Here is a 23,603-nt window from a genome sequence, read left to right on the forward strand (position 1 = left end):
GCCCTCTTTAGCTAAGGGACACGAGTCTTGTGTCTGTTGTTCCAGCCTCCACAGATGCAAATGGTGGTTTTCTTATTATTATGTATTTATATTAATTTGTATGGAACTTTATAAAACATGACTTGGTAAAGAAAATGTCTCAGCCCCAAGTTATGCCTTTTGGTCATGTAAAAGTTATGAAATGAATATAGTGACAATGTTATTATTCTAGAAAAAGTACATGGAACAAAGTGGAGAGGGCACTAGTGCCAATGATAAAATAAGCTATTGATACAACTGCTAAAATGCGGGTGTTTTGTCTAAAGCCAGGCCTAATTGCTACCTTTTACCCCCAAGAATGGCAGCAAGGGGGCCATGCACATGCTAGGAGCTCAACAAAGATGTATTAGGTTAATAAACACTCCATATGTGCTTTCCACCTGTCTGTCATTTTTGCAAAGGGAACTGTAAATCCAGAAACCCTCCACAATATCGTATTTTGTGCTTGGTTTCCTTTATATTCTGAGGGTATAAACGTGTTAAGAACGCCTGTTTTGATGTCAGACCCAGTTAGATTCCTGATTCTACAACTTTATAGCTGTGTGACCTGGGTTGGTTGATTAACTTCTCTGAATCTCAGGTTTCTATGGAAACTGCTTGGGTTTGGCTTTGGCTTCACCTCTTACAAGTTGTGTCACCTACCTAGGCCTCAGTTTGCCCCTCTATAGCATGAAAATAATTAAACACTTACCTCATTTGTTTGTTGGGAGATGAATTGGGGGTATTGAATGAAAAGTGCTTAGCATGCTGCTTGAGTGGGCATATAAAAAGTGCTTGATTAAAGTAGGCTGTTAATTTTTTTTTTTTTTATTACCAGTAGGTATAAGATAAAAAGGTATGTTCTGAGGGATGGAACATCTAGAGCAAATGTTAGGGACTTTTAAGTAATATCCAGTGAGAACCAATGAGTGGTTATTTCTACATCATTGTCTTAACATTTTCCCTAAGATGAGGCTTTAGATACAATCTGTATCTGAATATCTAACAGATTTCTTTGGATATTTTATTGATAATTTCCATATGTGATAGTCGGCACTGATATTTCTGTGTATAAAGTTTTTCTCCCCTCATTGCAGTTGCTACGTAAATTTAACAGGAGGTTCAAAACTGGTACTGCTTGAATTTTTTTCTTGTAGGTTTTTAAAAAACTCTTTTTATTTTTTCCCTTATTTTCTGGCTTTTAGCCATACATCTGTTTATAGTTTGCTATCATTTAATCCTCTTTTCTCTTGAGTTGGGACTTGTACATATGTCTTGATTATAAGCAGAAGTGATTTTATCTAATTCTGTATTTGTAATTTTGTATTCTTTTTCTTAAAAAGGGTCCTCAAATTAAATAAGCTTCAAGCTTCACAAAACCTGGATATACCCCAGTTATAAGTTACATTTGTTTTGCAGGTGAAAGACTTGACACATTCAACTTAAAATTGCCTAAAGTGAATGTTATTATGGGAGCATTATAAGACTAAAGATATCTTTATTTTCTTGCTCCAGTTGAAGACTGACTGAATTTTGCTTTGATTCTTCGAGAGAAAGCATCTGTGCTTTCAATAAAAATATACAAATGTGTAGATTTCATTGAATGGTCAAAATAATAAGTCAGTATCTGGCTTCTTAAGCATATACTAGAATTTCAAATGTATAGAACAGATAAAGAATAGTACTAACTTCATTAATGTGATGCCTCAAACCTAGATTTTTCAGGCTAAAAGAACTGACCAGGTGTGATTTTGCAGATCCATTTTATTAATGCATTGTAAATTTCTGCACTAAGAGAGGAAGGGAGAGTGCAATGTGGTGGTCATGAGAATTCTGGAAGGAGAGGAATTGCCATGGTTTTGGAGCAAAGGAGGAGGAGGCCAGAAGGAAATATGTAGGGAATCTAGAGGAAGAGTAGTAATTCCAGAATTAGAAAGTTGCATACCAATTCAGGAAGTGCTGAATAAGTTAATTTCCAGCAGGCATGGATTCCTGGTCTGTTTCACTGCCACTAACTACTTCTTCACAGAAGACTTCAATCCTAAATAAATTTTTCAACAGGGACACCACTCTTTATTAGCAGCTAAGAATACTAGAATATGTTGAATGTATTTAAAATTAGGTTGACTTACATGTGAAAAAAAATTATAGTGGCTTAAACAGTAGGAAAATTTTCTTCCTCTCACATAAGAGAAGTCTAGAGGTATGTAGTACAAGTCTTGTATAGAGACTCCATAATCATCAGGGATCTGAGCTTCATCCAGCTCGTCTTTCTTCTTAGGGTGTAATCTTTCTCCTCGTGGTCCAGTATTGCTGCTGCAGCTCCAGCCATCACATTCTCAGTCCAGGCAAAGGGATGGAGGAAGCACTAAGTACAGCCTTTTCCTTTAAGGGAACTTACTGGAAATCCCACATGACAATTTTACTTTTATATCATTGGTCAGATTTTAGCCACATGGCCACACAGCCATAAGAGAGACTAGGAAATACAGTCTTTTATCTGGGCAGCAATGTGATCAGCTAGAAATCAGGGTTTTGTTATTGAGAAAGAAGAAGGAATGGATATGTGTGCAAGTGATACCTCTGCCATGCTACGTTTCCCTTTAAATTAAACAATAGTATATATTGCTATTTTTCTCTACTAAGAGAAAAACATTTTATAGGATCTGAATTTGTATTAATATTCTTAGTGGTGAGCTGGTATTGATCAGAAATAAATTTAGAAAATGCCAGATTATGCTTTTCTGGGCACTTCTGGTGCAAAGTGATTCTTGGCAGAGAGGGATATTGAGAGAAGAAAGGAATCATGCTTCTTTCTCAAATATTGTAGCAGTCATTAAATAAAACACTTCGCTAGTCCTTAAGTCTCAAGGAAAATAAAGCTTAGAGTTGTAGACTCGTCTCAAAGCTGTATTAATGCGTGATAAATGTTAATGGATGTGTGTGTGTGTATGTATGTGTATGTGTATCTAAGACTCAGAGCAGAGAGTGATGTAGAATATCTGCCACTGATTAATTAATTTGTGATCTTAGACAAATCATTTAGTCTCTTAGGCCTCAGTTTTCCTTGTCTAGAAAATGAGGAAGTGGCCCAGATATTCATATATCACTACTTGCTCTAATCTTCCAGAACCTGGATCCTGGGAGGTCCATTTAACCATCTCTCCATTCTCCTATCCATCCACCTGTCCATCTATTCACTTGTCCATTCATCCATCTATCTACCTATCAACTATATTTGATTGTCCCTGGCAGTGGGCTAGAAGCTGTGGATTCAAAAATAAATAAGTTAATGCCTTCATGGAGCTTATAGTCCAGTCTAGGGCATAGGGATTATACCTCTTTTGTCTCTTGTCAGATGGAAGTGCCATTGAAGAAACTGTTTTCAATTTCACCTGCCAATGTGCTATATAGAGATGGTTTTTTACTATCATGTTTGAAATACCTCTGTGTATTTCCTGTACCAAATTTTAATTCTTGCCCTGAGTCATCTCCCCAGGCATAGCTGCTATGGTGCAGAGAAGGCACATTTTGATATTAGCTTAAACAAGATAATCTTAACTGAGGCAGGGGCAATGAAGGGGTTATGGCTGAGAATTCGTGAAAATAATAACAGCTACCACAAACAGAGCACGTACTCTCTGTTAGGTGCCGTGCATTTCTATGAGTTATGTGCATTTCTCCTTTGACCTCAAGAAAGCCCTGTGGTAGGAGAGGCTAAACAACCTGCCCTAGACCCATGTGATAAGGCAATTGGTCCCAGAGCCAAGGTCCCAGGGACTAGAATTTTCTTAGAAAAGTGTTCATGGAAATAAACACACATTTTTCTGTACACAGTCAAAGAGTACAAGCCTTATCAACACCTTGGTGATGTGTTTAGGAAACCCTGACCTAACTGTATCCTAGTTAAGAAAACATCTGGTGTTGGAAACCCACCATATACCTTCCCAAGCCAAAGATGACCAGTGTGTAGATACTTTTTTTCTCTCTCCCTTTTTTTTTTTTTTTTTTTGGCTGCATGGGGTCTTAGTTGCAGCACTCGGGGTCTTCCTTGAGGCGTGTGGGATCTTTCGTTGTGGCGCGGGCTCTTCGTTGTGGCGTGCTGGCTTCTCTCTAGTTGTGGCATGCGGGCTCCAGGGCGTGTGTGCTCTGTAGTTGTGGTGTGCAGGGTCCAGAGTGCATGGGCTCTGTAGTTTGCGGCATGTGGACTCTCTTGTTGAGGCGCACAAGCTCAGTAGTTGTGGCATGTGGGCTTAGTTGCCCTGTGGCATGTGGGATCTTAGTTCCCCAGCCAGGGATTGAACCCATGTCCCCTGCATTGGAAGACGGATTCTTTACCACTGGACCACCAGGGAAGTCCCTACCAGTGCGTCGATACTTTCTGCATCTGTTTATGAGAAGGGGGAGAACCCAGCCTGTGCTGAGGCCGAGTTCTTTGCAAACACACCATGAAAAGCTCACCCAGTGTCATCGGCCAAGTCCGATGTGTGGTCCAGTGGTTCTCAAAGTGTCATCCTTGGACCAGTAACATCACCATCAGCTGGGCTCCTGGTAAAAATGTAAATACTCAGGCCCCACTCCAGATCCACTGAATCAGAACCTGTGTGTTCACAAGCCCTCCAGCTGATTCTGATGCATGTGATACTCTGAGCAGCACTGTCCAATAGAACTTTTTGTGCTGATGGAAATTAAAGCAGTTGCCTGGTGCTGTCCTTGGTGCTGCCTGACTCTGCCCTGGGCCAGGTCCCTTGCTGCCACCTCAATCCTGCCTAAATTTGCGCTGCTTGGTTCCTTGCTGTTGCATGTCACCAGTAGCCCTGCTGACTTCTTGACTTGTCACCAGCTCACCCATTTCCTGTCTCTGACCTAGGTTTCTGGGGCTACATGTTATATGACCTCACCCAGCCCAGAATGTTCTTGCCCGGCAGCTTCAGGTTAACTCCTTTGGAATAGGCTAGAGATTTGGCAAAAAAAAAGTGTTTGTAAATGTTTCCCTTAATTCCTTTAAAATTCATTTACAGAGTGTTGATCCTTGCAGAGGTCACTTCTGTGAGCTGATTACTACATACAAATCATTTTCTTTTTATTTTTTATTTTTTATTATCATTATTAGTTCAGAATTGCTCCTACATTAGCTTAAGAGTGACCCTTCATATTTCCCATACTATGCAGGGCAAGTCTTATCTCCCCCTTTCTGTAGCAGTAGCAAAAATCCTGTAATGTTACATTTCTGCCAGCCAACAATGATAATTGGGCCTGATTTAGTGTGTTTAAGGTTTAAGGCTTTTAAGGAGACTTTTAATCCTCTTGTTCATTTAAGATAAATTTCTTGTATTTTTCTACAAAAACAAGATCCTCTTTCTAATGTGTTCAGCTTTTAATTTTGTAGGTGCAGATATATCTTGCTTTAAGCAGACAGTATATAAAAGCCTGGATTTACCTTGCTTCAATCATTAAATAACAACTTTTCATAATTAAACTAAAAGCCAGGAAGAAGTTGTATTGATAAAATAATTTTAAAATTATGATTGAATATTGACCTAAACCATGGTGAATATGGAGAATGAATGCAGCATGTATTGTTGGGGTGGTAAGTAATTGCTGAGAAATTAATTTAAAAATATTTATAAATAACTCAATGAGTGGTCAAATAAATAATAATTTAAAAAATAGAGCCTAATTACAAAAACCAATTTCCACACTCTTTTTCAGGAATTTATCTTTTACAAAATGTGAGATGTATCTGTAAATGCCATATACGTAGTATCTGATTCTGGCCTCAAAACCAGACTGCCCATAGTGAGGCAAGCAGCTGTGTTTGCAGGTCAATTCTGGTATGAATGGGAAGTCCCTTGTTCTGTGTTAGTCGATTGATAAGCTGTATGGTTAATACTGACATTTTATTGGTGTTGTGTAGTTTTGGCTCTTAGCCACGGATTTTGACTAATATAATGATTAATTAGCTTTATGAGGGATGGTAATAGCCAGTTTGAAGCTTTAATACACATTTTCTGGGTGGAAAAAAGAATCTATCTCCTTTTAAAGATTTAATATAGAATAATAGATAAAGCATATTTTTATTAAAATGTTTTAAATAAAAAGTTATATAAAAACAGTTTAACATGTACTTAGTTAAAATTGATTTGTCTTGTTTTCTCTTTCTTTAAATGGCATGCAGGTTTTTGTCTTATCTAGAGAATCACTGGGACATAAAAGTATAGGTCTGTTTAGGAATGCTCCAGAGTGTCATGTGGCTTCAGGGTAAGAAAACAAGTGTAGACTGGGCTGATAACAGTGGAGGAGCCTTTTGTGGTCTGCCTGCCCGTGCTTCCCACCTTAGGGCAACCTGGTTTGTCCTCAGTTTCTCAAGAGCAGGGACAGGAAGGGGTTACTGGTTAGTAGAATTATTAAAGGTGTAAACTGTGCCTATGCTTTGAACCTGCTACTCTACTTCTGGGAGTGTTCTTCTTCTAAGGAAGGAATCAAACACACTTAAATATTTAGCTGCAAGTTGGTTGAACACGTCAGTTTGTAACATCATCCAGTTGGAAAGAACCTAAATGACCATCAGAAGGGGGATTTGGTTAAGTAAATTAAACCAATATAAAAATTGTTAAAAAAACAAGTTATAGATGGAGGCTTCCAAATTCTTTTTTTCTTAGGCAGGAAAGCTCTTTCTTAAGCAAAAATTTGCAAGGGAGTCCCAGCATGTAAAAGAGGGAAAAGGGGAGCTGCTCCTGTTGAACCGAGGCAGAAGGTCTGGGGCCTCCTCCACATCTCCCTCACGCCTGCAGGGGCCTTACTCACCCCCATCACATTTTTATGAAAGCTCCCAAAGATGCTCTTTGAGAGAACATTTTAGATGAAAATTTATTGGCCTGGAAAAATATTCATGGCCTGTTACATTAAAAAGCAAATTTGAAAACAGTGTAATTCTAATTTTATAAACAACATGTGTATTTGAATTATACCCACGTAGGCTGTAATCTGTGGGGTGTGTGTGTGTGTGTGTGTGTGTTTCAGGCAAAGAAAAATGTTTAACAAGAAATACACCAGGTGTTCAAGTTAATTGTTTTTAAACTCTAGATGATGTGTATCTTAATTCTTTTTCTTTTTGCTTATCTGTAGCTTTAATTTTTAAATAATGACTATGTACTGGTTTTTTAATAAGAAAATATCTTTGGTTAAATATACATTAATTTCTAGAAGTCACAGCTTTGGAAAATATAGTATTGACACTGTACAAGTAACTTGTGATGTTTCAAAAGAAGACTTGCATAAACAGCACTTGGTCTCTGTTCTAGTTATTTCCTGTCACATAATGAGTCACCCTCAAAACTTAAGTTTCTTAAAACAACAGCAATTGATCATTTTATTATCTCTCCCAGTTTCTGGGGGTCAGTGTTTGGAAAGGGCTTTTCTGGGCAGTTCTGGCTCAGGATCTCTTATCGGGTTGCAGTCAGATGCTGGCTGGAGCAACTGGGGTCAGTTAGGCATCACTCTCTTCATATTGATTGAGTCTCTTCGTGTGGTCTCTCTGCAAGGGCTAGTTTGGACTCATAGCATGGTGGCCTCAGGGCACTTGGACACCTTGCATGGTGGCTAAAGTTTTAAAGAGAAAGAGTACCAGTGAACAAAGGAGAAGCTGCATCACCTTTATGGCCTGTGCTTGAATGTCACCTAGAGTCACTTCTACCAGACTTTAGTAGTCCCTAGTCACAAGCCCATCAAGATTCAAGGGGAGGATCACAGGACAGGATACAGAATTTGTGGGGCTGAGTACAAAGTGAAAGTGTAGGGTCTTTTGTTCAAAACGTATTAAGAAATTCAAGTCAGTGACAACAGAGCATTAAACCAAGTGTTGAGCCCTTTTAAATGCAGGGCCTGGTGTGACTGTGTAGGTTGCACCCCAAGAAGCTATCCCTGGGGAGGAGACATCAACTTCATCTCTTGATGGGAGGAGGGTCAAGGCCATATTGTAGAAAAGCATGTGAGATGGGCATTAATGGTGAGACCATCTTTGGAAAATAAAATCTGCCACAGTGTCTATGACTCATCTTCAATTAATTAGATGGCTCACATTTTTACTACCCAGAACTGGAGTAGCCATTAGTTATGCAGGAAGAACTGCTGGCCCTCTCCAGCAACCGGGCTGCCATAGCAGTAACAGGGATGTATTTTAAAACTCTTTGTGCAGAGATACTGGTTGCCTCTAAATAAAGTACAGCAAAAATACCTGTTTTATATCTGTTATGGACTGAATTGTGTCCCCCCCCCCAAATTCACAAATTGAAGCACTTACCCTCAATATGATTGTGTTTGGTCATAGAGCCTTTAAGGAGGTAATTAAGGTTAAATGAACTTGTAAGAGTGGGCCCTGATCCAATAGTACTGGTGTCCTTATAAGAAGAGGAAGGGATACCAGGAGTGCTCATGCAGAGGAAAGGCCATGTGAGCACAGTGAGCAAGCAGCCTTCAGCAAGCCACGAAGAGAGACCTTAGGAGAAACCAAACCTATTGACACTTTGATCTTGGACTTCCAGCCTCCAGAACTGTGAGAAAGCAAATTTCTGTTGTTAAGTCACTCAGTCTGTGGTATTTTGTTATAGGAGCCCTAGTAGACTAATATATCTAGGACTTATACATATTTACTTGTTCTTTTCAGAATTTTCCTTATTAGTCATCTTTAATCCATTGGATATCCCAGGTTCTCTGTCAACTTCCAAGGAAAGTCAGATCTAACAGAAAATACCATGTCTTAATTAATGTCCCTTCGTTTTTTTGTTTTTTTTTTTTTTGGCTGCACCGCGAGGCTTGTGAGATCTTAGTTCCCCAACCAGGGATTGAACCCGGGCCCTCGGCAGTGAAAGCACAGAGTCCTAACCACTGGACTGCCAGGGAATTCCCTAATGTCCCTTCTTTAATAATATTCTGATGAATAAAGGCTTTATTATTCATTTTTCCTGGAGTGTTGCTTGTGTCCATTTAAGGCTCATGTCTATGGTAATACTGTAGTTCATTCATGGATTTGTATATAAAATAATATTGTTTTCAATCATTGGGGTCAGTTATCTGCAGACATGGCTGTGAACAATGACTATCTCCTCCTTTCTGTGTATGCCACTCCCCCCCTCAAGAGTGGCATCTGTTTCATCTCCCCTTGAATCTGGGCTAGCCTCGTGGTTTGCTTTGGCCAATAGAATGCAGCAGAAATGATGCTGGTGTTGCAGCTTCCACTTTTGCCCTCTTGAGAGTTAGCAGGCATGTGACAAAATCTTCCTATCCTGCTGGAGAACCCCCTCGAAGGGGAGAAGCCTCAGGTGGGGAGCTGTAGGCATGAGGACACTGACTGCCTGAAGGAGTTCCAGAGGAGGGAGAGGGATGGGCTGGGGAACAGGAGGGTGCCAAACAGGAGCCGCCCCGGCTGGGCCTGGTTGTGTGGCCAAGAAAGACCCGGGGAATGAAGCAAAGGAGTTTCATGATGACGGTTTTAATTGGCTTTGGAGGCTTGTTGATCTGCCTTGGGTTTGACACTTAGCAAGATTGGAGCTGTCAGTGTTGGCTGATGTAGGCGCCAGCAGGACAACATCCATAATTCCCTCAGATAGTTGCTTGCCCTTGGATCTCTGGTACAGGACACTTTCCCTAGGCACTGGCCCCAGAAAACTGGCTCCTGACACATACTTGCCAAGGCTCTATAGCAATAGTTACTTCAAACACTGTTGTGTCCTCCCAGAATGCGTATGTTGAAGTCACAACCCCTGGTTCCTCAGAATGTGATCATAACTGGAAATAGAGTCAGAGTCAAGCCAGATGTAATTAGTTTAAATGAGGTCATAATGATGTAGGGTGGGTCCCTAATCCAATATGATTGGTGTTCTTATAAAGAGGGGAAATTTGGACGCATACACAGGAATAACATGGTGTAAAGGTGAAGATATAGATCAGAGAGATGAAGAAACCAAGGAATGCTAAAGATTGCCAGCAAACCGCCAGGAGCTAGGAGAGAGGCATGAAACAGAGTATCCTTCATAGCTCTCAGAGGAACCAACAGTGTTGGACACCTTGACTTTGGACATCTAGCCTCCAGAAATATGAGACAACACACTTCTATTTTTGAAGCCACACAATCTGTGGTACTTTGTTACAGCAGTCCTAGCAAACTAATACCCATGCCAGTGTACCTTACCCTCCTTTCCTCTCATCTCTGCAGTTCTGGGTGGATGAACACAGGATAAACTGTGCCCATGAAGAGGAAGCTGCCAGATGGCCTCACATCTTAATCCAGTTAAAATTAAAATTCTCATTTCCTCAAAAAGTTCTGTAAAAGGTGATTTATTATATATTTCAGGCACAAAGAAAAGGAGATAACTTTGATGGGAGGACTACTTTAATGCCTCTGAATTTATACCAAATAGGTTGCTTCATCTGCTTCCTTTGAGAATATGTCCTCAGTTATTCCAGAGTTTACAGAGAGCTAACATTTAGTTGTTTTTCTCAAGAAACCTGATTTAACCTAACTGTATTAGGATTGGCACTTGATTATTCCGATATAATAATTTGCATGATTTTTAGTGCCATAATTGTTGAAAGCTGATATTAGAATCTTAAAAGTGGCATACCTTATTCAGAGATGTTTAGCATCTTATAATAACAATAATATTAGGTGCATTACGCAGTAATAATAGAAATTACACTTGCAAAATAGTTGTGGTAATAGAACATTTTGAAATGCAAGAAATAGAAAAAGCACACTGGAAGAGAAAACCGTGTTTTATTCACCGCATTTGGCTGTCTGTGCGCTAAGGCTGGAAAATAGGAAAGAGCTATGTCTTCCTCAGTGCTCTATTACCCCTGGGCTGCATGATTTAGATCAACCTTTATAATTCTGATTGAAGTGGAGAATTTTCAGTCACTGGATTCAAAAGGGGGCGGGGGAGTGTGGTCATGTTTGAAATACTTTTTGCTCTTTAGCTAGAATAGCATTTTGTAAATGAAAATTGAATTTCTAAAGAAAGTATATATTTGCTATGACTTAGCCTAATTTGTTTTTTTCCAGTTGCACATAACTTCTTTTTTATAAATTTATTTATTTATTTATTTATTTATGGCTGTGTTGGGTCTTCGTGGTGGTGCGTGGGCTTCTCACTGCGCTGGCTTCTCTTGTTGGGGAGCATGGGCTCTAGGTGTGCGGCCTTCATTAGTTGTGGCATGCAGGCTCAGTAGTTGTGGCTCACGGGCTCTAGTCCAGTTGCTCATAACTTCTGATTGATAGCTTATTTTAAAAATATGATTGAAAAAATATGTTAAGTATATTCCTCTACACTTCACCAATATAATTTTTAGGCCAATTTTAGGCTGATTAAGTTCTCTGCCCCTCTAATACTTTGATTTATTGATCATATTCAATATATCCAAACTCACAGAAAGCCACGGTAAAAAATAAACCTGTAAGAAACCTAAGATATTCTTGACTATGTGAACTGACACAACAAATGTTGATTCTGAGTTTTGGATATTTTCTGTATAAGTTAAAAAATTCTGTGAAGTTTTGATTTAGTATTTCTTTTGGCAGCCTAATTACCCTAATTCAGGAATATTCTGCTAAAAACTTTGAAGATTAAACAAAGCCAAGGATGCGCCAGGGCAGCAGAGATAAAAAAAGAGTGAATTAACTCTATTGTGTCCAATTCACAAGAATTATTTCAGCCTTGTATATGTTCACATGGAACCTGCCTTTGCTAGCTTCCTTTTAGAAAAGAAAGTTGTTTTTGTTTTTTTAAACTTTTCCCTTTTATTTTGGAACCATTGAACAACAACAACAACAACAAAAAAGCTGGTTTATGGATATCTAGCCTTTTCTAAGGTCTCCTGATATTCTTGGGGTTGTTACTATCACTCTTTCCCTGGTGGACCAGGAGGTACTATCCAAGGCAAGTGAGTGAAAGCCTCTCCTGCAGGGTCTCAGTATGCCGGGCAAAGACCATTTTCTTGGATCAATTATATCTGAATTCTATGCATCTCCTCCAGTCAACTCTGAAATGACGCAAGGAATTTTACCATTCACTGAGAGCCTCATGTCTCAGCTGCAAATGAGAAGCTTGTCAAATAGACATGCACTGAGAGAAAGGAGAGGCTGGGGCAGGATTGGCCTTGGTTCTTATTCATCCTTCTGAAAAGTCAAAGATACTTCACTTTCATGGGTAGGATTTTGGTGACTTCAGTTAGCAGCTTCCTGAAGAGCTGTTTAGGGTTTTGCTGTCACCTCTTGGAACTATAGGCTTTGCTCTATTGCAGTGATTCCCTGCATGTTGATTATTCCAGTTTGTGTCTGAATATGCCAGCCTTCCTCTGTGTGGTAAAATTATCCCCTTTAACTTCCCCCTCCATTTCTTGGCAGCAGAAAAGTCATTTTTACCAAATCCTTGCTTACCTATAGGGCTGTTTTGTTGAGATAATGTATGTGGAAAGTGATTCTTTAAGCTGGAAGGTGCTCTGCTTTCCAGTGTAAAATGGCGATGCTGATAACGATACTTGTACTCACTGACCCTTACTCCCTCTCCATTAACACCTTATTTTCCAAACCAAAGCCTTTTAGGAACTCTGAGTTACCATTTTTCCTCTTGTGGTTTATGGGAATTCAACATCATGTCGTGGTTAAGAACATGGGCCACGTAGACAGACTCAGTTCAGAGTTCACCACTGTCTCTCAAGTTGTGTGACTGAGGATGGATTAATCTGAGTCTGGTTTTCTCACCTTTAAATAGGGATACACCCTTGTAGAATTGTTGAGAGGAGTAAATGAATATTGCGAGGTGAAGCACTTAGCATAGTGCCAGGAGCAAAGAAGCACTCCTTAAGTAATTAGCTTTCATTGCTTTCTGGAAGTATTTGGTATTCTGCTATTCTAACGGATTTTGTGCAAAGTCAGCAGAAAGGAGCTGCTTCTCATAGCTTGATTAATTGCAAAATCTCTCCCATCCTACTCTTCTTCCTATGTTCCATTTCACCTGGAATGTGAACTTGTATTCATTAAATGAACAGAGAATGGTTTTATTAGAAATTTTTTTAGAACACTGTACTGGTATATACTTTTTAAAGAAATCATGGAATAATGTTAATAATTTTTTTTTTCAAGTCCAGAATTCAGATACCTGAGAACTCTTTCCTTGGCTTCCAATCCTGATGAAGTTGGTGGGGGTTAAGGTTTTTTGAGTTGGTTCCTGTAGGCAGTGGCCCTTTGTCAGTCCCTCCCTGCAGGCCACCATTCTGCCAGGACATGGCTGGGTTCCTCTGAGCAGCATATAGGTTGCTGGGGAGAGGCTGTGGGCATGGTGCTTTGTGATATACATGCTCCAGCATCTCCTTCTTGGACATCCATTCCCACTGGGCAGAGAGTAAGAGAGTCCATCATGATTTCTGACTGGTATTTCATTATTTGTATATTAACATTTGGTGTGGCATGAGGTTAGAAATTCATGTCATAAGTGACCATTTGAAAAAGACTTCTAACTCTAAAATTTGAAAAATTCTGCTTTCTTGGGAGGTAGCTACACAGTGATGCTCCTGATATCAGTGGTATTTTTAACAATGTTTATTGACTCTGCTAATCTCATTTCATCATTTTGTTACAGATTGATGTTCTCAAAGCAGATCTGGAAAGCGCAGAATGGAAAGTTTTGGAAAATCTTATTCTGGAAAATGTCCTTGAACAAATTGGACAGCTCATCTTTGAGATCCATCTCCACTGGCCTGGCTTTGAGGTCAGTGGCAGTGACAGCAGTGTTGTGCGGTTCTGGTACAGCCTCCTCAAAGAGTTAGAACTACAGGATTTCAGGCTTTTTCACAGTTACAAAGATTTATCTAAACCTCAGCTATTCTTGAAGAAAGATATTTTCAATGCGAGTAGCTGTTATACTCTGAGTTGGGTGAATACAAGATGGAAATAGGATGCAGGAGCTCATCAAGAGCTCAAGGAAATATTTGCAGCGTGGATCATGTCCATGATTCTAGTTATTCCGGTTTACTTGTCTAGTCTCCCACTAGCCTGTGACCTGCTTGAGGCAGGGATTGTGTTATTGCCTTTGTGGTACATGTAGCCTGGCATCTCACACATGGTAGGGGAACAGTTAACACTTGTTGAGGGGATGGACACAGGAGTGCCACAGCAGTCAACCTCCATCTGCCCAAACCCAGGCTCTTTGCCTGTCTGCCTCTGACAGAGTGAGGGTGCTTGTCCTCCTTCATTTCAGCTTGGAAGATAATCCCACACTTATCTCAGTTTTCCCTAAAATTAATTATGTATCTGTAATCCATGAATTTACCACCATGAAAAAGAAATTATATCACGTTTCTGTTTTTACTGGGTTGAGGAGATCCTTAAATGTGTAGTCTGCTGTTTAAAATAGGGCCTTTCATTTGATGTTAACTCACCTCTTCCGAGGATTTTCTTGTTCACTGTGTCAATAACATTCTTTACAGCCTTGTAGATTTCAGTTATTCCTCCTCAGTTTTTGCTGAGGCCATGCTGTGACTTTATAAGAACCACTGATTCTGGTTTCTGGGAACTCAGACACACCAAATTCTGTAACTGAGTTAAAAAGACTAAAGTATCAAGTTATTCAACTCAGGATTCTTTTCATGCTCAGCCTTAAATCCCCTCTGTTCCTATGAAACTAAACACAAAGCAGAACTTGGGTGTCTTCAAACCTGATTTCTCAACCTCCAACTTGCCTATGGTATCAAGTCTTTTTTTTTTTTTTTTATATTATCTCCAAGATTAAGTTTTTCCTTGCTGCCAGTTGGCATTCATTGTAAGCCTGTGGCCTGAGGGCCAGAGTCTCTCTCTTTCCTGGGACAGATACAGTGTGCTTTGGTAATACCAATCCTTTTTGTATATATTTTTTAATTAAGCAGATAATGCATGTTCTCAGTAGTTCAAACAATCTCTATCATTTCTGTTTACAGGATTAGACATTTACGCCTACAAATGATTTTCAAAAATCCTATTTCAAATAAATTAATTAAATAGTATAAAAATAAATCAAATTATTACCTTATTATAAATTAAGTACATCTTCTGGTATTTTTTATATCCCAAGAGAGCAGGAATACATACACTGTTCATTTGAGAAATTTTGGGAGAGCATAGAATACTGATTATTACTAGACCTTGATTCCTTCTCCCCATTGTTTTACCTCCTTCCACCCCAGACATTCCCTGGGTTGGCTTTTTGCTTTTTGCAGTGGTTTGAAAATATCATTCCTCAGGTGAGAAACCAAAATACAATAGAGTTATATATCATCTTACTAACTTGGGTTCAAAAGGGAATAAGACTTTCTGAATTAGTAGTGATGATTTTTTAAAATATAAATGAGGTTTTTTATATTAAAACTTATAGTACACTAATAAAAGTCATTGAGGAGAGAGGACCAGCTTGAATAAGTTTGATTTTAAATAACAGTTTAGTTGCTTTCAGTGTCCCTAGGTATTTCAAAAGTACAAAAAGTTTATCAAATTCAAAAGTGGTTTTTACTGTTAGTTTGCATGGTGTAGCCTCCAAAACAAAGTTAACTTCAGTCCTGTTTGGATTATATCACAGATTATCTTTCATTTTTTAATAAAAATTTTATACACTAAAGTAAACACAGATCTTTTTATACATTAAAACTTTTAACCCTTCTTATACACCAAGGTATGAAGTATACTGATCCTAAGTATCTAGTATGACTAGGTTTTAGATGTATTCACACTCATACCAAGATTTTTAATTCATGGGATTGAAGATTACTGGCATTACTGAAAGCCCCCCTTTGTACAGGACAGGTTACCATTTATTCCGGATTGGTGGTGCAGAACATTGACTTCATCACACTATATATATCTGAAGCAAGAATGGAAGTACTGTTAGGAAAAAAATAAAGACAAACTCAAAATAAATCACAAACACACCCACCCACACCCACCTACTAGGCAGCCTGTTCAATTGTTATTTGTACTTATTTTATGATTTTTTCGAAGACTGTCCTTCATTCCCTTCATGGAGAGTTTGAAATTTGTGATGAATATTCTGACTGTTGCTGTGGTTTCCCTGCCTCTAGAATTATTATGCTTATTGTGTGGGCCAGGGTTTTTTAACCTCAGCATTATTTCCATTTTGGGCTGGGTAATTCTTTGTTGGGGGAGGGAGGGCCATTCTGTGCATTGTAGGATGTTTAGCAGCATCCCGGGCCCTCCCCCTAGGTGCCAGGAGCACCACAAAAACAACGCAAACAAAATACAAAACACAAACATACAAAATCAAGAGCTGCTACTCATTGAGAGCTTACTATGTGCCCAGTACTGTGCATAGATTATTCCTAATGCTCCAAACAGTCCTATAAGGAAGTGTAATTTTTCCAGTTATACAGGTAAGGAAACTCTGAGAGGTTAAATAGCTTATTCAGATTATTCAAATGGTGAAGCAGGAATCCATATCTCAGACTGCCAGATCCCAAAGCCCATGCAGGGCCCCTCCACCGTGTGCTTCAATGGCCTTTGACAAACGTAAGGACATATTTTTGCCTCCCTATTAGTAAATGGGAAGAAAAGCCTACAAATATACTAAGACCAGACCTGCAAATCTGTTAGAGTTGGGATCGCTTTTGTAGCATGCAGGTTTAATTTAAACAATCTACTTAATTAAAATGTGCCCACCAAATGGAGGCTTACTGAAAAAATATGGGGTCCCAACAGCTTCTCTTTCAATATATTCAGGTTGCCAGGAAAGATCTTGCAAGTCCTGGAAGTGACTCTTGGCCCTCGCTGGTCCCAATATGCCGCACTTTGCTCCTGGATTTTAGGAAAGGCCCAGTCACTTGGAAGTGTAGTGTAAATTTCCTTTGTTTCAAACTCGCCTTTGACCTGCAGATATGTGAGCTCAGATGTGAATATCTGTGACATACATCTCTTAATTAACTCCTACCAGAGCAGTGCTCATAAATGAATCTGAAAATAGAAATTTAATAATGCTCTTTTCAAATGATTTTAAAAACTGTTCCTTTTTGGATGAAAGACATATGAGGATGTAAGAGATTCAGAGGTCAACCTTTTAGCAAAAGGTTGTGCTAAATCACAATTTGAGATTAAAGTCAAAGAAAAACAATTTTCCCATTCTCCCTTTTCTTAGAGTGATTGTATTTGACACAGTTATAATAGGTTATCATATAAATATTTGTAACTATTTGACATAGTTCAAATGAAGTGAGCCAGGAAGAGGTAAACAAACTTCTGTTAGAATTGACTGAAGGTCCACTAGTATTTACATCAGGGTAGAACAAAAGCAAATTCATGAATTTACAATGTTTAGTCCAAATCAGTTATTCACGTAAACATTTCTGCTTTGACTATAAGATTTTAGTATATAGTAAATACAGTACAAGATTTTGCATTTCCTAAGTATTACATGTTGGATTTTGCAAAGCTTGAATTAATACCAGGGAGCCAGCCTCGTCGTCATATTTCTCCAGATGAAAAATGAAGGCCTCATTTAAACAGATTATTCTACTTGACTATACAATGGTAGGTACCTACAAGCTCAATCATGTAATATAATTCTCTTCTTTTGGAGATAAATTTATTTTGCCTTTTAAGCAATAACATAATTCTTTTTTGTACTAGCCAATTGCTGGTTCTTTGTGAATTCAGTGCATTTAATTGTATGCTAAAATATGTTCCTTTTTCTTACATTTAAAGAGGTATTTGAACTTTACTTATCACATGAAATCGTAATCCAAAGATTTGAGATATTCTTAAACTGCTTAAATTTAGAAATTATAGAAATTCTTTAATTTTATTGTATTTCTGTCCTTAAGAAAAGTAAATCAAACAAGCTTAATATTGTCACACTTTATATTTAGCACTGTATGGAGAAATGCTAGTTCCCAACACTTGTTAAAACTAATTGCTGTGTAAAACTAGCAATTCATATTCTCATATAAAATATTTTAAGTTTTTTCTTAGTGATTGGTTTTATGCAATAAGATTGTCTGAAGTAATAAGGGGTTTTTTTTTCCTGCAAAGTTTGGATTCTAATCTAGACTATTTTAATAGAGAAACTCAGTATATATAGGACAGATATGCAATCAGTATGTACCAGGGAGCTGAGTTGGTGAATGACTGTGGTCCTCAGTCCTCCAGAGGTTCTCCTCCACTGCATTGCCTCCCACAAGACCCCCAGACCGCCCCAAGATCAAGCAATTAATGCACAGCACAATAGGCATCCTTCAGGACCCTGCCCCATCCCCGTGTTTAGCTTCTATTCTAACTGCTCTATGTCATGCGTTACCGGTCATTGGATATTTTGACATCGCCCCTAGGTGGGTATATATAATAACCAAAAGTCCAAGTGGGTTCCACAACATTATTGAGAAGCCACAATTATGTATCAATAAAAATAAGCTATTAGTTATCTGTACAAGAAAGTATTACTTCTCAAGGATTGGTGTCAGATCAAACATCGTTTTCTCAGGGACTCCCTTATTGAAGGCCCCCAGCTATGTCTCCTTACAATGTCTTCTATTCTCCCCCGCTTCACGATCCTTTTACTTTAATGGATCTGCTTGTGTAATGGCTTTCCCAGCAGACTGTAAGCTCCATGAGGGTAAATAAAGACCATGTCAGTATCCCCAGTGCCTACCATGGAGCCTGCTAGGTCAAAGGTGCTCCATAAATATTGTTGAATATGAATATAAAGAAAGCTACTTCACATAGGATTTTTCAGTGAGATTATTTCATCATCATTTGTCATTGACTTTTTTTCTGGTATTAAAAATGTCTTTGGAATTTAGATGGACCAATATTTCTCATTTTGGTTAATTTAATTTTAGGCACAATTTGTCCTTTTCTTGACATGGTTGTTTATTGCACTACTTGCAATAGTCCTCATTCCTGATTAAAGGATGCTAACCTGAAGATCTTTCTTGACCTTGGGGACTTGAGAGCTATATAATAATTGAATCGAATAAATACAATAATAATTAAAGGCTCAAGTATTGTTAGAAGGTACCCTAGGATATAAAACCTCAATCTTCCTTTCTCATTCCTCATTGTCCTTTTTTTTTTTTTAACCAATTCCCAGAAAACACACTTTTTAGAGTCAGTGTATCTGGTCACAACTCACAGTAGCATGGAGAATATTTTTCAGTTTATGAGAGAAAGAAGGTATGATGATGTAAAGGACAGGGGCTGGTATTTCTACAAAAATGATTAAAATCACATTGATTTTCTAGGACAAAAAAATTTAAGGTAGTTGTTTAAAGAGTAAAAACAAGGTGAGAGAGGGTATTATGTTCTCCAGGATATTTGAAGTCTGACCAAGAAAAGTCCTTTCGGGCACAGTTACCATTAGGTCTAACTCTCATGGAAGAGGCTCTGAGAATCTCTTTAGCTGTAGGTTCTGTTTTACTAAAAGATGAAATAAATACAATCTTTTAAACTACCTCAGCGAAAGCAAGCTGGAAGCCACAAAGGTTACAACACAAATCTGACAGTTTTAAAAATACACACTTAAGTGGCAGTATGTAGAAGAGAAAGGATAGCAGGATGAAGGGAGAAAGATTCTGACCCTGCTGCTAACCAGCTGCGTGATACCAAGCAATTCATCACCCTTATTGGCCTATTTTCTTATCTTAGGTTGGAATATTTGATTTCTAAGGTTTCTTCTAGCTTGAAAATCTCATTATTCTAGCATTTTGTGATTAGAGAAGGCTTAGATAGTGGTTAGGTAATTTCTTGATTTGTGTGCTATAAAGTCTTAGGATAAATTCAGGAGAATCCAAGTGATATGTTTATTCAGAAGAAAAGCCCCAGATAAAAGATGAATCCATTATGATGGCTCTCCAGTCATCGAGTGAAGTGCCCTTAGGTAAAGTACCTTTTTAGATAACACACTTAAACTCACAAGGTTCTAAAAATCAGAATGTTTCAGACTGCACTTGTTTACACTTCTGTGTTTTTAGACTGTCCTAACAAAATGGCAATATCCAAAGATACTAGATTAAGTATATATCTTTATGGTGATCCTTCTGTATGTATATGTGTGAATATGTATGCATTTATCTATGTATGTATGTGTATGTGTATATGTACATATATGAATGCCCAAGAAAGAAAAATCTTCAGGCACAAAAAGCTCGGGGGACCCTAGAACCAGAGAGGTAGAGCAGGAACCTACACTGCAGTGGTCCTAGTTCAGTATACCAGTGATGGCCAGTGGCCTAGAGCATTAGAGATAAGGCCTGTTGTGTTGGGGGAAAGGATTGGAACTGAGTGAGATACTTGAAACAGTGGGACACTTGGAGGGCTACAATCTCGATGGAAGAGGGTTCTAAAAACTACCCCTACCTCCCTTCCTCCGAGCACAAGGAAGTCTACCCTTGCTATAGCTCTGGAGAGAATCAAAGTTTCTCATGAGAATTTGAAAACTTCAGCCTGTTTAAGGAGTTGAACCTATAATCACGTGGTTAAGAAATCCATAAGCTGTAAATTTTAGATATAAAACTGGTTCTAGGGGGCGATGTCTCAGGGGTACATGGCAGAAGCAAATGTAAAACCACTCAAAGGGACTCTTCAACTTGGACTACAAAGTATTTCCTCCAAAAAACAAGACCCACATAAGATGAACTCCTAATAAAAAATTACAGCTGATAAGGAAATGGCCCACCATGAGATAGAGTAAACAGACACATTATACACTGGGATTTTCAGTCCAAGAATTTGAGATAACAGAACAACAATCTTATAGAAAGTATAATATAAATTATTTGATGTGATTAAAGGCATTAAAGACTATATAGAAACCATAAAAAAATAAGACATATAAAGAACAGGTAGATATAAAAAAGTACAAATAGACCTACCACAAAGGAAAAATAGTCATTGGAATGAGTTTAATGAATTAAACAGCAGATTAGACACAGCTGAAGAGACTGTAAAGTGAACTGGAAGATAAACCTGAGGAAACTATCCAAAATGTAGTACAGAAAAATATGAACATTTATATTGCTTAAATAAGACATCTTATGAGTAGTTTGAACCTTAAAATGTCTTTCAGAAGATGAAGCAGTAAAGCTGGGTATTTGAGACACTGTAAAAAGTGGTACTAGAACTGTATGGACACTATGGTAACCATCAGCCACATGTTGCTACTGAGCATCTAGCATGTGGCTAGTATGACTGAGGACATGAACTTTAAATTATATTTACTTTTAATTAAGTTAAAAACTTATACTTGATTCAATTATTAGAAAACTCTTTTAGTAGGTCTGTTTGGAACAACTTAGGTGTGTAAATCTACTTTGTGTGAAACAGGTAAAATATTTGATGAAAATTTATTGTCTGCATTGAGATGTGCTGTTAAGCGTAAAATATACACCAGATCTCAGACTTAGTATGAGAAAAGTAAAATATTAATTTTAAAAATAATTGAATGTTGAAAGAATATTTTGGATCATATATTATTTATATTAATATCCCCTTTTAATGTGGCCATTAGAAAATTAAGAATTACATATATGCCTCATGTATTTCTATTAGTGCTATACTAGAACACATACTTAAATACAAAATGTTTGAGATTTGAGTTAGTCCCTCAGATCTCAAAAATGCTGAAGGTTGGAGAGTAGGATGTGGGGAGCTAAAAAATCATCTGAAGACAGTTATTGCAGTTATAGGAAGCTGTAAAAGCAAAGGAGTTATCACTTTGTCACTAAAAATAAAGCCACTCTAAGGACTCTGGCTGCAAGTTGTGACTTCTTTAAGTTTCAGATAAAATTGCAGTGTTTAGGTTGAGAAAATTGTTTCTACAATTATTAAAGTGGCTTTGAACATGGAAGGTGTACATATAAACATGTAAAATGTATATCATATATTCACATACATACATGCATATAAATACATGCACACATACACACACGTGTATATATTTTTGGTTAGCTAAATTTCTCTGAGTTTACGCACTCTGAACAGTGTAGTTTCTGAAATACTCAAGATAAACTCAGACTCCACTAATTCTCATTTTTTTTTTCAAATAAATTTGTTTATTTTGGGCTGCATTGGGTCTTCGTTGCTGCGCGCTGGCTTTCTCTAGTTGCGGCGAGCGGGGGCTACTCTTCATTGCGGTGCGCGGCCTTATTGCGGTGGCTTCTCTTGCTGCGGAGCATGGGCTCCAGCTGCGCGAGCTTCAGCAGTTGTGGCGCATGGACTCTAGAGCGCAGGCTCAGTAGTTGTGGCGCACAGGCTTAGTTGCTCTGCAGCATGTGGGATCTTCCCGGACCAGGGCTTGAACCTGTGTCCCCTGCATTGGCAGGCAGATTCTCAACCACTGCGCCACCAGGGAAGCCCTAATTCTCATTCTTAATGTGCGTATCATCTGGGGAACTTACTAAAAGTGCTGACTTTGAACCAGGGACTGAATATATAGTATTTGTAAAATTGCAGTCTTTTGCTAGTTCATTCATTTTATTTACCCACTGATCAAATAAATATTTGATAACATGAATTTTGAACCAGCTGCTAAGATGTAATCTTCTTTCCACTGGATCTTCTCTTCTCCTTCTTAGGTCCCTTAGTAATTGCCTTGTTTACACTGTATTTCATCAGTTATTTTATGATCCATTAAGAAAGAATGCCGCCAATTAAACTATGACACGTCATTGATTTTAAGACATAGCCCTATTTCAGAGATGTTAAAAATGTGAAAAACCTGCATCTTTGATGAAATATAGCAAGTGTTCCCTAGGTCTCACTTTGAGACCCAAAGTTAATACTGCTGATGGATATTTTGTCCTGGATGGCACTTCACACTTCACTTCTCCATACCTGAATTCACTATGGTTTCCTCAACCAAACACTACTTTCTTCTGAATTCTGTATCTCAGTGATACCATCTCCAGGTGGTTCTCAGTCTACACTCTGAGAAACAGTATTCTTCAAGTAGAGTCTCTATAATTGTTGCTAGTGTGGCAATTCTTACACCTACCATCCAAGTGTTTGCTATTTCATTGTCCATGTTTTCTTCCAGGTAATTAATAAACATGCTAAGGACATTAACCAGCCTCACAATGTATCCTCAAAAATCACTCTATACTGTCCTACTTAGAGAAGTGCCTGTTTGAGGCTACTCCCTGTTCCTTATCTTAAAACTGGCTCCCAAAAAAAAAAAACTGGCTCCCTATTTAGGACAACATATTCCCAGCCTGTGCTTCAGTATTGAAATATTCATTAAACCTTCACTAAAGCATCACTTTCATTCTAACTTTTAGGAAGGAAATCTGTCCTGGGTGTGACAAAAGGGTTGCAGTGAGGAAAAGGAACCAGATGGTAACCACTTAATTCCAGTCACAACATAATCTGGAAACTTTCTTATGCTGGAAAAGAACCCCACTCATTTGTATACTCTAAAATGAATGCAATCATGACTCAGTGGCACCAAGTGAATAAATATGGACTGTGTTAAACTTAATCTATGTGCTCTGAGGACACTGCCCTGTATTTTTGTCATTTATTTAGAATAAACCCATTAATATACTATACTCACCTTTAAAGC

At 38.3% G+C, this 23,603-nt stretch overlaps 1 protein-coding gene across 9 annotated transcripts in view; it reads left to right on the forward strand.

Annotated features, from left to right (window-relative positions):
• Positions 1 to 23,603, forward strand: part of METTL24 (methyltransferase like 24) — a 180,951-nt gene that overhangs the window by 102,873 nt on the left and 54,475 nt on the right. For 5 of the 9 annotated variants that reach the window (XM_082404870.1, XM_082404871.1, XM_082404873.1 and 2 more), the window contains exon 5: positions 13,653 to 13,781. In XM_082404870.1, coding sequence (XP_082260996.1) covers positions 13,653 to 13,781 — 129 coding nt within the window. Of the gene's footprint in view, positions 1 to 13,652; positions 21,789 to 23,319; positions 23,602 to 23,603 lie in introns of those variants that run through there. The other 4 variants (XM_082404867.1, XM_082404875.1, XM_082404874.1 and 1 more) reach the window with 3 other exon arrangements.

The sequence above is a fragment of the Balaenoptera borealis genome, assembly GCF_965194805.1.
Source record: "Balaenoptera borealis genome assembly, chromosome: 9".
Classification (NCBI taxonomy): domain Eukaryota; kingdom Metazoa; phylum Chordata; class Mammalia; order Artiodactyla; family Balaenopteridae; genus Balaenoptera; species Balaenoptera borealis.